Source organism: Wolffia australiana, chromosome 3 (assembly GCF_029677425.1).
Source record: "Wolffia australiana isolate 7733 chromosome 3, ASM2967742v1".
Taxonomy (NCBI): Eukaryota; Viridiplantae; Streptophyta; class Magnoliopsida; order Alismatales; family Araceae; genus Wolffia; species Wolffia australiana.
In genome coordinates this window covers 6,316,138-6,329,627 of record NC_135837.1, presented here as the reverse complement: position 1 = coordinate 6,329,627, position 13,490 = coordinate 6,316,138, and the positions used below count along the sequence as shown (strand labels likewise).

Genomic DNA, 13,490 nt, shown 5'->3' with positions numbered 1-13,490 from the left:
AGCATTTAACGTTATGAAAGAACTTGCGAGATCACAGTCAGGTGCGAAGCAATCGCCAGATTCTTCAAGAACAGCATTTGAATGAACTGTTCCATTTGCCGTGCCCCGGGCCCATTCATTTGCTTGCGATTCTCGTGGTTATTAAAAAAAGTTCCCACTGGCACACAATTGTGATATGACAGGTCGGTCATTTTATTCAATATCCGTCCTCGAGCTTTAGGTCTTTAACCTTTTTAGAACTGTACCCCCATTAACTTCGGCCTTACTAATGAATAAATCCACGTTGTTCAACCCCAGATTGTCAGAGTAGAAAACTTTGGGCATTCCGCTTTACCCGTCCCCTCTTCACCCCCTCTCCGTCGGGGAGTGCGAGTTGGGGGGTGTGCCGCAAGAAATAGGGCTTAAAGCACTACATGCCCCGTTGCGTAGCTCAGGTGACTCCGTTCCTTCGATCAAATCGATTAATCAAAATTGTATCAAATACCCAGTATCCTAAATCTGATTATCTTGAGCCACTCAAAGACCACATCAGATCAAATCGGTGGATGTGATTCGCCTGATTTAAATTAGTCCGATCTAATCCGAATATTCGATCATAGATCAACATTTTTTGATCAACTAAATATGTTAATCTGGTCGGATTGTCCAACCCTAATCGGTAGATTTCACAAAGTGGCTACAAGATTCTGACACGAACCTTCCCCAACAGTACCAAATGAGTGCTATACATAACATGCCAACTCAAACAGCATATGAGAAAAGAAGGGTTGATGGGTAGGAGCATTTGCCTATAAATATGAGGAAAATATACTGGGAATAGACAAAAGGTTATCTTGGAGTCAGTTGCTAGAATGACCAGGGACTGGAGCTCAGGAGACCCTCCCAATCTAGAGGGAGACTACACCGATCTGGCTAGCTCTTGCTAGCCGTTCTATCAATCTTTTGTTACTCTTCTTCTCTCGCTATTCCCTTCTCATCTTTGAATTCTTCTTTTCAGAAATTCATGGAGTTCTTGGCTCAGATTTGTTTTTGACTTCATTCTCCAGAGGAGCATATCAGATTCATACTGCTCATATGCAAAAAACCAGGTTCTGATTATGTGAATCCACTAGGAATACCTTTTATTCCAAAATGCCCCTGTAATTAAATCTCCTGTAGAGATGAGATATTCACATGCTCATAAAAATGTTTTAGAAATCAATAATCCCATTTGAAGTGAGATTATGAAAGAATACAAACAAAATGTTGAACCTCGCCAGATTTTGGCAGTGGAATCCTCTATCTAGTAGTACAGCTATACTAACTCTTCTTATATCAGGGTTTTCACCAAAGGAAAGCTATTTTCATGCCACGATAAAATCGGTTTAAAACCAGTTTAAGTTTAAGCTGAAGGCCAACAAAAGGACACCAAAGTATGTACATGTCATTTCTAACTTAATAAAGCCACATGGCTGCTGAGTGAGTCTCTTTTTAAGCCACTCAGTTACAAAAAACAAAAGAAAATAAAACATCACAAGTTCAGGCCTCACTGACTAACATAATTACAAGAACAGCAACCATATAAAAAAGAAGAAAGTGATTCACTTACAAAGAAAGAACAGGTAGCACCGCATAGAAATTTAGGATGATGCTAAAGCAACTGGTTGGCCTGAAAGAATAAGATAACACAATGATAGGCCAAAATAAGAACTCAGATTTATAAGCGGTAACAAGACAGCAAAATATTGTAGACGTTCTCTGCAATAATTTTTTACCATTGATTCAACAACGGAAATAGTTTTCAAAATATATAAATTATAAATAAATTCATGAAATTGGCATATATTGATAATCGATAATCCATCTTACACAAAACAAAGAAAAAAATGGCAACAAAGCCAGTCACCTTTCGACGTGGAGAACGGCGAAGAGCTTCATTAAGTTTTGATTGACTGGTCCGTCTATTAGAAGAGCTTCGTTTAGCTTCCTTTACAGAACTACGTTCTTTATGGGGTGATGCAACCTCGGAGTTGATATGTAAGCTTGAAGTCTCACTTTTGCTATCATCAGCCGAGGCAAGAGGAGGAGACGAGACTGACACGACAGACATTTCTGGGCGGGCCGAGTCAGAAATTTTCCACAGAATTCCTTGAAAATTGTGACAGAGATGGTAAGAACAAATATTTAACAGAGAAAATTTGTGGTTAGACAGCATCTCAAAGTAAAATTTAACACGAGAAGCACATGGAAGAAAACAAATATTGAGGTGAAGGAACTAATACAAGGGAAGAGAATACCATTTTTAGCAGCCTCTTGAAATTTCTTTCTCATGGCTCTCACAAACTTGTACAACCCATTGGTTTGATTCACCTCATCGAGCAGAACCTTGACATCTGGCACAGTTGGGCAGCACTGCAACACTAAACAAAGGAAAATAATAACATTCTGCAAGGATCCCCAACCCTTTATCTCTGCATTTCCATCATTTTAGTTTTGATGTATTATCTTGTTAAAAAAGGCGGGTAGACTAGAAGTTGTTGAATCGGGTGGGAGATCCTCCAGGAGAGGGTTGGGGCACCAATCTGGGCCTGTCACCATTGTTATTTCTCTCTACCTCTCTCTATACACAATATATCTTTTTCCTTCGAAGATCATTCCCCAATGAAGACTTATCCAAGGTTAATATTATTTTCATAGCATGTCCAACAGAAAGCATGGTTAATAAGAGGTCTACGAATATTTTATCCACTCACTCGTGTAAGTATCGTTGTTGAGCCGGATGGTGAATGTGTACTCCATATCTGGGTCTTCAGAGTCAATTTTATCAAAAACAAATTTGACCCCTGAGCGATAGAGGAAAAATATCAGAGAGACTACACAAGCAGAGGTTAATATTTAGTGGGCCCATGTCGATGTACCTTCTCCTCCTTCTATTCTAAAGCCAAGAACCTTTTTGTACCATAAAATGCCTTCTTCTGTTGCTTCAATATCATCATCATCTTTTGAGTTATCTCGATTCAGCTCTTCCATAGCTTACAGGATGGGAAGACAATAAATATTAGCAAACTGGGGAACGAAAATTGATGAACTAGGAAACGAAATAACTGTTACCTTATAATCCATCTTACATTATACAAAGGAAAAAAAGGCAACAACGCAAGTCACCATCCAAAACCCCCTTCTTAGAGACCCCCTTTTCAGTCTCTTAGTCGTCATTAAGGATGAAGTATTATTAATAGACATAAAACATACCATAAAATTAGCAAATTACCTATTTCAAAAAATGGCCCAACTGATTTGGTACTGAGAAATTCATTTCTGCCATTATTTCCAAGAATCGAAAAGGCTCTGATACCAAAATTGTTAGGATACTGTGGATCTAACAATATAACGCAGCTATTTCTCAATAATGTTTGCACAGAGAACGTTAAATTTCCAATAACCAACAAGAATACCGAAATTATCTTGAGTTCCACGGAAACAAGAACACAAGAAAGAACTTGGAGAAGGCTTGAAGAACTTGTGAAGAAACAGCAGAAGTGTGAGGGATATGGCCGGATCAGGTAGAAGCGAATCCGTCGAGTGGATGTAGCGCCGCCGACCGGATCGGACGACGACCAAACTCTGGGAGGATCTCCTGGCAGCAGCTTTCTTGTATTTTAATCTCAATGCCCAACTTCTTCCCCTTCCTCCTTATTTATACCCTCGATGCTTCTTTTGCCCGAGCTGCTTTTTCCCGCCTTATTTCAAACCCTCACACGTGTGGTTTATCCGCGCGTGTGGTGTCTTGGACTTGGGCTTTCCTCTTCTTAGATTGATAAGTCCTTAATAGACACTTATCACCTATCCACATTGCAACAAATCTGGTTTTCGATATTACCTTGATACAATTGGGACATATCACTCACTTCTCAATATTTTAGGGAAACTTCATCCAAGGCTTAGCTAATTTACAATTTTTCCAGACAACAAAAATCATGCCTTTTCGCAAAGACGTCCAACTGATCAAACAAGATGATAATGAGTTTTTTCAAAGAATCTGATAAATAGTTCTCTTACATTCTCACCCAACTGATAAGTGAAGACCCTATCAGTTAAAAGATAGCACTGTCACGTCAATCGTGGCCATTGAATTTATTCTAGGAGAGTAATACCAACTGTTGATCTGAGTATTACATGTCTTTATTTTCTCTCTCTTGTTAGCCCATTAAGGGCCCTCTCTAGTCAGCCCATTAGGGCTTCCTATAAAACCCTGTAATCTCTTTCATTTGCTATCAAGAATTGTTCTTTTCTTGTTTACATGGTATCAGAGCCCTAACCCTAACCCTAATCTGGGTTTCCTGGGCTCGACCTTGCGCTCCGATCTTCGGCGGTTCTCACGACCGCCTGATCTCGCGCTCCGGTCTCTCGCCGTCTCGCTCCGGGCCTCCCAGGCGCTCGCCGTTCTGACGTCCGCCGTCCCAGCGTCTTCCGCTCTGGCGCCCGCCGTCGGCTCGCGCCGCCCGGCTCGCGCCCTCCCGGCTCGCGCAGCCCCGGCTCGCGCCGCCCCGGCGACCGACGTCCCGGCGCTCGCCGTCCCGGCTTCTCGTCGTTCCGGCGCCTTCTGACTGTGGTCTACTCTGCTTTCATCATGACGAACCCGGTTGAAGCCCAGACCTCTACTGTTACGCCAGACTCGACGCCGGTATCTACGCCACATGCATCTGCGGTGCCTCTCGAGCCCGGGAATTGGTCGTCCTCCTCTGGACCATCCTCTTTGCCTCGGATGCCTCCGGATGGTATGTTTACTGGATTCAATCTCCTGCAATGGCGCCAGTACGTCCAGATAACTTTAAAAGGGTGTCTCATGCGCCATCTTCTAGAAGACGGACCTTCCCGGACCGATCCCAAGTATTATGACTGGCTGGACGTTGAGGGGGTAGTTCATCGTTGGCTCTTGGACAATATTTCACCTAGTGTTAAAGGTGAATTCATGTCTCTAGAGTCGGCTCGGGTGGTCTGGGAAGCAGCACTTGAGAGCCACTCCAAGAAGCACAACATTGCGACTCTGTAGGAATTGGTACATCGGGCCGCTAACCTGCGTCAAGGGGACCTGTCTATCATGGAGTACAGTACGGAGCTCATTTCGTTGTGGAATGAAATTGACTACTACATGCCGCCCGACCCCCATTCGGTGGACCGCCAATATACTCTTCAACTTCGGGTTTTCCAGTTTCTTATGGGACTGAACCCGGCCATCCTTCTTTTGCTACTCTTTATCGTCTCTTTCCTAAACTCTTTCAAGGCCATTTTGTGGACCGTTTTGTTTGTACTGCTTGTCGAATTGCCAAACATCATCTTACCACGTATCCTATCTCGTCTTCTCATTCTTCGACCCCATTCTCCCTTATTCACACCGATGTGTGGGGGCCTTCCCCTATTCATAGTACTTCCGGTTCTCGGTGGTTATGCATCTTTATTGACGACGCTACTCGATTCACGTGGGCATATTTCTTGAAGAACAAATCGGAAATATCTCGTGTCATTCCTCAATTTTACTCCCTTATCCAAATTCAATTCTCTATATCCATTCGTCGCTTCCGCTCCGACAATGCTAAAGACTACGTTAACACCACGTTAAGCACCTTCTTCCAAGACAAAGGCATTATCCATGAAACTTCTTGTCCCTATACACCACAGCAAAATGGCGTTGCCGAACGAAAATTCCGTCACATCTTTGAAATGACTCGGAGCCTTCTCTTCCATATGCATGTGCCCAAGTATTTTTGGGGGGAAGCCGTCTCCACCGCCATCCATCTTCTTAATCGCCTTCCATCTCGAGTGCTTGACTACTCCACTCCCATTGACCGTCTTCAGCATTCCTTTCCAACTCTCTCTCTCTCCGAACTCATCTTACTCCTCGTGTATTTGGATGTGTATGCTATGCGCCCAACCACCAACTTGGTCGTGATAAACTGGATCCCCGTGCTATCAAGTGTGTGTTTGTTGGCGATTCTTCCACCCAAAAAGGCTATTTATGCTATCATCCACCCTCTCATCGGTTCGTCGTCACCAAAGATGCCACGTTTGATGAATTGCTTCCCTACTATTCCTCCTCCTCTCCTGAACCCTCATCGTCCCCATCTCCCTCCGATCCACTCGAATTCCTCATCCTCGTCCCTCGTCCCTCTTCACCGGCCCCGCCCGACGTGTCTCCGCCTGTTGCTCCTCCAGCAATTGTGCCTCCCGACCCGCCTCCGGCCGCCGTCTCAGTCCCTCCTGTGGAGCCTCCTCCAGTATCTGCTCCTGCGCTCGACCCTTCTGCTGCACCTTCTTCGATTCCTCCGCTCCCTATCCGTCGCTGCCCGCCTGAAAAACGCTATGGTATTACCCTTGCTCGTCGCAAGCCTCGGCTTCCTTCTTCGTCTCCTGCTGCCCCGTCTCCCTCAACCTCCACCCCTCCCTGCCACCTCCTCATTAGCCGTGCTGCCCTCTTCCCGTTCCTCTCCCCTCTATCCGTTGGCGGAATCTATCTCCTCTCATCGCCTCTCACCCTCTTATCATGCCCTTCTCACCTCCCTTGATGCCACTTCCCTTCCCAAGACGGTGGACATTGCCCTTTCATTTCCGCATTGGCGTCAGGCCATGGCGGAAGAACTTCAGGCTCTTGCTCACAATGAAACGTGGGATCTGGTTCCTCTACCGGCCGGGAAGCATCTCGTGGGTAGCCGTTGGGTGTATGCTGTGAAGCATAATTCTGACGGTTCTATTGAACGCCACAAAGCCCGGGTTGTGGCACAAGGGTTCACTCAGAAACATGACATTGATTATCAGGAGACCTTTGCTCCCGTCGCCAAGCTGAATATTGTGCGGATCTTATTGGCCCTTGCTGCGGATCGGGGCTGGATTTTGCAACAATATGATGTGAAGAATGCTTTTCTGCATGGAGAGTTGACTGAGGAGATCTACATGGCATTACCTCCTGGCTACACTTCCTTAGTGCCATCGTCTCCGCAGTCTGTTGTCTGTCGCCTGAAGAAAGCATTATATGGCTTGAAGCAATCTCCTCGTGCCTGGTTTGGTCGTTTCACGACGGCCATGCAGCGTCGTGGATACCGTCAGTGTAATGGTGATCACACCCTTTTCTACCGCCATTCCACGTCAGGGGGAGTCGCTATTCTTCTTGTGTACGTGGATGACATCATTATTACGGGTGATGATACGACGACCATTACTGAGCTGGCTATGTATCTCTCGTCGAATTTGCTATTCGCCATCTTGGCCCGTTGAGGTACTTTCTTGGCATAGAGATGGCCTATTCTTCCAGCGGATCTTTATTTGTCAGAGAAAGTATACGGTGGACCTTCTCTGTGAGCTTGGAAAGGAGGGCGCCAAGCCTGCTTGACACCGATTGATGCGAACCATCGACTTGGTGCCGATGCGGATGAGGAGCTTGCTGAGCCTGGCCCATATAGAAGACTTGTGGGAAAACTGCTTTATCTCACCCACACTCGCCCGGACATTGCATATTCAGTGGGTGTTCTGAGTCAGTTCATGCAGACTCCTCACATGAGCCATTTTCATGCTGCTCATCGTCTCCTCCGTTTCCTGAAGGGCACCATTGGCCGTGGATTATTGTTTAAATCGCCATACCGGCCTGCGTCTTGAAGTCTACACCGATGCAGATTATGCCGGCTCTGTGGTTGATCGTCGGTCCACATCTGGGTATTGCACCTTCTTGGGCGGCAATCTGATTACTTGGAGGAGCAAGAAGCGAAAGTGGTCTCGATCGAGTGCTGAAGCGGAGTTCCGTGCCCTTGCGCATGGTCTGTGTGAAGCACTTTGGATTACCCAGCTTCTTCGTGAGCTACGGTGTCCAGTTCCCTCTCCTGTCCAGCTGTTCTGCGACAACAAATCGGCGATTAGCATTGCTCATGACCCCGTTCAGCATGACCGTACAAAGCACATCGAGATAGATCGCCATTTCATCAAAGAGAAGCTTGAATCGGGAGATTTTTGCACGCCTTATGTTCCGTCCGCTGAACAGCATGCAGATATCTTCACCAAAGGGCTTCATGCCCCTAGGTTTGAGGAGCTCTGTTCCAAGCTGGGTGTGGATAACATCCACGCTCCAGCTTGAGGGGGAGTGTTGATCTGAGTATTACATGTCTTTATTTTCTCTCTCTTGTTAGCCCATTAAGGGCCCTCTCTAGTCAGCCCATTAGGGCTTCCTATAAAACCCTGTAATCTCTTTCATTTGCTATCAAGAATTGTTCTTTTCTTGTTTACACCAACAGAAGCTTCAACGGGTTTTGGTAAATCCGATCAGATGGTTTTTCTCAAGTTGAAACAGCTACTTGATTTTTTTCTGAAAGAATGAAACAGTTACTTTATAATCGTGCTAGACTGAGGCTCTTAACTGACAAACCGAGATCTTTAAGGTTTTATTGAACTATTTTAAATATTTCATTCAATGCTCTGTAGTGGATGATTTATCTTCAGCGACATTAAAACATGTAACATGAAATCAGTTGACAGAAAATAACAACAAAATAAAGAGTAGAAGAGCCTTCCAAAGTAATTTAACAAGGATTACCGAGAGAATTAAAACAGACCCAGTTTCAGAGAAGTCAAGATAGAAAAATAGTTTCAAATAAATATCACTAAATTCTGATCCCAAATAAAAGAATAATCTTGAGGATGTTAAACTTTGAACTAGTAAAACTGGATTATTAAAATATTTTAGACTTATAAGGTAAGAGTCAGCAAAGAAGAATACCGGATGATATTATTGATTCATATTCTGCTCTCTTTGACTTATATGCCTCCAGTGTTTTCCTGAAATCTTCCGTTTGAACTTTGGCGGCAGACAGGGATGCAGAGATTGTTGTGTTCTTTGCGTCTTTGCGGCTTTTCACTTAAAATAAAAATTACGTCAACATACAAAACAAGATCAAAAGCCTATGAGTGTAAGTCATTGCCTCATATTCCATACTCTACAATGTTTATTCCATAAAGCACAGGACATCAACAGACCTGTTATAGAGAGGACTTCATAGTTACACTTCATTTCTTTAAATGACAAACAGAATAAGACACAGTAAATTTGAATGATTTCCGCACTCAAGATTGTGGCAAGATAAAATCTGATCTATTTCAGTTTGATCAATAGTGCCTTCAAGAGATTACTTCATGGCGATTGGAAAATGTAGTTTTGGAGGGTACTGATAAGAACCTTGATATAGGTTCGTATCGGAAGGAGGGTAGAGAGCGAGACGAGGTAGATGTTCCCAGGGTAGGAGAGTCGAAACAGGAATGATAGGAGGGTTCGAACAGAAGGGGCAGTGATTGACCAGGGACGAGCCACATGATGACATGGTGAAGGGTTGACGATCGCGGGGACGGGGATCATCGGAGACTAGAAGAGAACTGAACGGCAAGGGTAGGGATTGTATTGGAGGGGAGCTGGCTGAAGATCCGGTGAGACGATCACGGGGATAGTGGATCGCTGGACGGTCAAGGGGACGGGACCGGGACAAGGAGGATCGAGATAGTGAGCCAAGAGGCCGGTCTTACCATAAGTCTTGACTGCCCTCCTCAAGGGAGGGCTACACATATTTATAAGAAAAGGAAGCAATCTACCCTAAATATGAAATGACTAAAATGCCCCTAGTGGGCTAAACTTCCAAAGATACCCTTTGGGGTAGAGCATCGTATCAGGTACCCAGCACATTAGATTGTTTATGAGTATTCATCTATGTTTTTATACGGTGCAAGCAACTTATAAGGCATGGATGACTCTGATTATAAATCCAAACAAAATGATTTACATTTTCTTTTAAAGAAAAAATGATTTATATTTGGAATTTGTGTAAAATTGATGGGATGCTGATGAATCATATTAAAATGAAAATGTATACTGCAATCCAAGGATAAAGTAATGGAAAGTAACAGCAATCGTCCTCAGACTAGAAGACACGTCATAACAACCTCATGAACAAAAAGTTCCGGGTGAAGACTCGAGTAGTAACGGAAAAAAATGCAAGAACAAAAACACTAAAGAGAATAAAATTTAGGCCTAGAAAAATTGCATTGTTATTTTAGTGTGAGAGATTTCTCCGGTAAGTTCTTCCCCCTTTGAAAAGAATTAAGTTGGCAAAAAATCTTAAAATGAGAAAAAAGGAAAATAATACGAACCAACTAAGGCTTCCCTCAAATCCTCCTCTAATTCTTTCAAGCACATTTTGGTGTTCACAAGTTTTTCTGCAATCAAAAGCGAAGAGACATTCAGAATAATCAACAGAACCCCCTCCCCTTCCCAGTATAAATGACAGGAAAACAAATCTAGAAAGTTAATCAATGCTCCAAAAGATGTAATGAAAAAGAATAGGATCAAGATCATATTATTATTGAAGAATACAAGGTTGATCTATCCACGAATTCATAAAACTACAGCTGACGGTTAAAAACCCTAACAATATTTTTTTTGAAAAAAAAATCAAAGAAATAAAAAACCGTAAACAACGAATTCAATACTCTTCTAAGTGCATCACATGAACCCATCCGGAATCAAATAGAAAGAGCACGCATTCACCTTATATTCGTCAAGAACAAAAAAGCAACATCCTAGTCTCCGACGTCCATGAATCCCAAAATCTACTGCGGACGATTAAAAACTAACAATGAATTCAATCTTTTTCAAAAGCCCATCACATGAACCCATCCGAAATCAAGCACAAAGCCTTAATTCCGTCAAGAACAGAAAATGAACACCCTATTTTCCGATGTTCACGAATCCAAAAAAAATAGTGCAAATGGCGTAACCAGTAAAATGAATTCAATTCGCATCAAAATGCATCATAAATCCCCATCCGAAATCAAACTGAAAAACCTTGCACTCGCCCTAATTCCGTCAAGAACAAAAAAGGAACGCAATATTTTCTAATGTTCACGAAATCCAGAAAAAACTACAGCAAACGGTTTAACCACACAAAAAGTGAATTCAATTCTCTTCAAAACGCAACATAATTCCCCATCCGAAATCGAACTCAAAGACCTTGCAGTCGCCCTAATTCCGATAAGAACAGAAAAAGAACTACCTAGTTTCCGATCCGAGATCCTACTCGCATCTCCGGAAACGCCAAGATCAGAAAAAAAAACAAAACATTGTTCGAACACAAGCATCGAGAAACTCGTAAAGACCTCCGTGGTCGATGTTCTCTTCCGCTCTGGTCCATGTCGCTTGCAGAACTCGGCGGAAGGCGGCGGCGGATTGTTCGACGTTCTGGCGGCGGGCGCGCGCGTCGCGTTCCCAGGCTCGGCGCAGATCCGCCATTGCCCCTTCCATCTTCTCCTCCTCGTTCGGAATCGCAGAGAGAGAAAGAGATCGTTTGAGAGAGAGAGAGAGGGAGACTGTGTTTGAGGGAGAAAGAGTTTGGGAGAGAGAAAGAGACCGTTTGAGAGAGTGTGTTTTAGAGAGAGACTTTTGGAGGGAGTAAGAGAGAGAATTTCAAAGAGTGTGTTTGAGAGGGGGAGTTTGGGAGAGAGTAAGAGGGAGAATTTCAAGTTTTCAACGAGTGTATGTTTGAGAGACAGAGTTTGGGAGAGAGAAAAAGAGACTGAAGGAGAGAGAAAGAGAGAGAGAGAGAGAGAGAGAGAGAGAGAGAGAGAGAGAGAGAGAGAGAGAGAGAGAGAGAGAGAGAGAGAGAGAGACCGAAGGAGAGAGAAAGAGAGAAAGAGTTTGGGAGAGAGAGAGACTGAAGGAGATAGAAAGAGTTTGGGAGAGAGAGACTGAAGAAGAGAGAAAGAGTTTGTGGGAGAGAGAGACTGAAGGAGATAGAAAGAGTTTGGGAGAGAGAGACTGAAGAAGAGAGAAAGAGTTTGTGGGAGAGAGAGACTGAAGAGAGAGAAAGAGTTTGGGAGAGAGAGACTGAAGGAGAGAGAAAGAGTTTCGGAGAGAGAAGGTTTGAGTGAGAAACGGTTTGGGAGAGAGAATACGAGTTTGAGCCTTCGAGAGAAAAAGAGAGAAATTTTAGAGAGAGAAAAGAGTTTCGGAGAGAGAGAGAGTTTGATAGAGAGAGAGAATTTGAAAAGTGACGGTTTGCGCGCCATTTTTAAATTCCTATTCCATTTCGTCATCCAAAACCGTCATCGTTCTTAAACTTGAATGCCTACGACGATTTCATTTGCGCCATTGGTTAACGGGTTTGACAGAAGTCACGTCGCGTAACGTTAACGTCATCGGTCAACGTTGACGTTGCTGATACCATTGGCTAATGTTGGGTGTCGGATGGTTGACGGTTATCAATCCTCATTTTTCCCTGAATTTTAGTCGTCAACCACGTCAATGAAGTGTTTCGGGCCTTCGTCCCGATGACGTTGGGTTTGCCTGACGAGTCGAATCGCTCAGTCTTCCTCTGAAAGGGAGGATCTCCGCTCAGCCAGCCTGCTGTAATCGTCGCGGCGTGAAGCGACACTCCTTTCTTTATTAATAGGTGGAGTCCCCGCCTATTCTTCTTCTCGTGTGTTGTCTGACGTGGCATGTGTGATATTTCTATTTCTCTTCTTCTTCCTTTTATACTAGTAAGCATGAGTTGCGCTCGTATCATTCGGCTGATCTAATTGGACCAATAATCATATTTATTTGTTAAGATATTAATTAAATTATGTATACTCAACATAGTTTTTAAGAGACTAGGCACCTGCTTCCCCAACCTGCAAGAATTGATTTTCTCAGCAGCTACCTATGACCAAATATATAGGTTTACCAAACTATTTTTGACGTAAGTGAGACCGTACCAAAGTCTAGCCATAGGTTTAGGTTTTTTGCCAGAAATGGATACAAAGACTGAAACTGACCGGAACCAAAAATAGATACAAAACCCATCTCATCAATGTCAACATCGTCGGTCGTTGTTGATGTTGCTGACACCGTTGACTAATATTGGATGCTGGATGGTTGACAGAAATAAACCATCATTTTTCCCTTAATTTTAGTCGTCAAGTCATCATCCACGTCAACGTCAATGTTTCAGACCTTCGTCACGATGACGTTGTGGATGTCACTCTTGTAGTGTGACCCATTTTGGACTGAAGTCTGGTCGGACAGGACCGAATGGAGACTGTTGGTCTGCCATTTTAAGCTGATTTGACCATACAATACAGTCGGTCCGGCTGATCTAACTGGACCAAGAATCATATTTGTCTGTTGAGATGTCAATTATATTCTATATGCTCAATCATACAAAAGTTAAAACTTTATGAGACTAGACTATGACTTTCTCTGACAGAACATATAGGTTTTACCAAACAGAAACCAATCTTTGATGAATTGAGGCCATACCAAACTCCAGGTATAGGTTTAGATTTTTGCTTAAAACTGAAACCAGACGGAGCACCGGTTTTTCCATACCAACTGTCGTCTTCTCCGCTGGTCCTGTTGCTCTTCATGCTACTACTCGACGGCAGATTGCGGCAGCAACAACTATAGTTCAGCGACGCGCACAGGACGATTTTTTCATCCCGGAACGAAA

At 43.6% G+C, this 13,490-nt stretch overlaps 1 protein-coding gene across 1 annotated transcript; it reads right to left on the bottom strand.

Annotated features, from left to right (window-relative positions):
* Positions 1–1,403: 1,403 nt before the first annotated feature.
* On the bottom strand, positions 1,404–11,576 carry LOC144700782 (kinetochore protein). Its single transcript, XM_078572310.1, has 8 exons — positions 11,161–11,576; positions 10,156–10,221; positions 8,738–8,875; positions 2,898–3,011; positions 2,733–2,822; positions 2,277–2,399; positions 1,886–2,127; positions 1,404–1,648 (listed from the first exon to the last, which is right to left on the bottom strand). Exons 1-8 carry the CDS (start codon positions 11,303–11,305, stop codon positions 1,631–1,633), a joined length of 936 nt encoding a protein of 311 aa, XP_078428436.1. The 5' UTR covers positions 11,306–11,576; the 3' UTR covers positions 1,404–1,630.
* Between the last annotated feature and the right edge of the window lie 1,914 nt (positions 11,577–13,490).

Excerpts from the sequence above, each read along its gene's own strand:
- LOC144700782 (XM_078572310.1), bottom strand. The coding sequence starts at position 11,305 with ATGGAAGGGGCAATGGCGGATCTGCGCCGAGCCTGGGAACGCGACGCG. Across the intron at positions 2,823-2,897 it reads TAGAATAGAAGGAGGAGAAG|GGGTCAAATTTGTTTTTGAT; the intron begins GTACATCGACAT and ends TCTATCGCTCAG. Across the intron at positions 2,128-2,276 it reads TCAAGAGGCTGCTAAAAATG|GAATTCTGTGGAAAATTTCT; the intron begins GTATTCTCTTCC and ends ACAATTTTCAAG.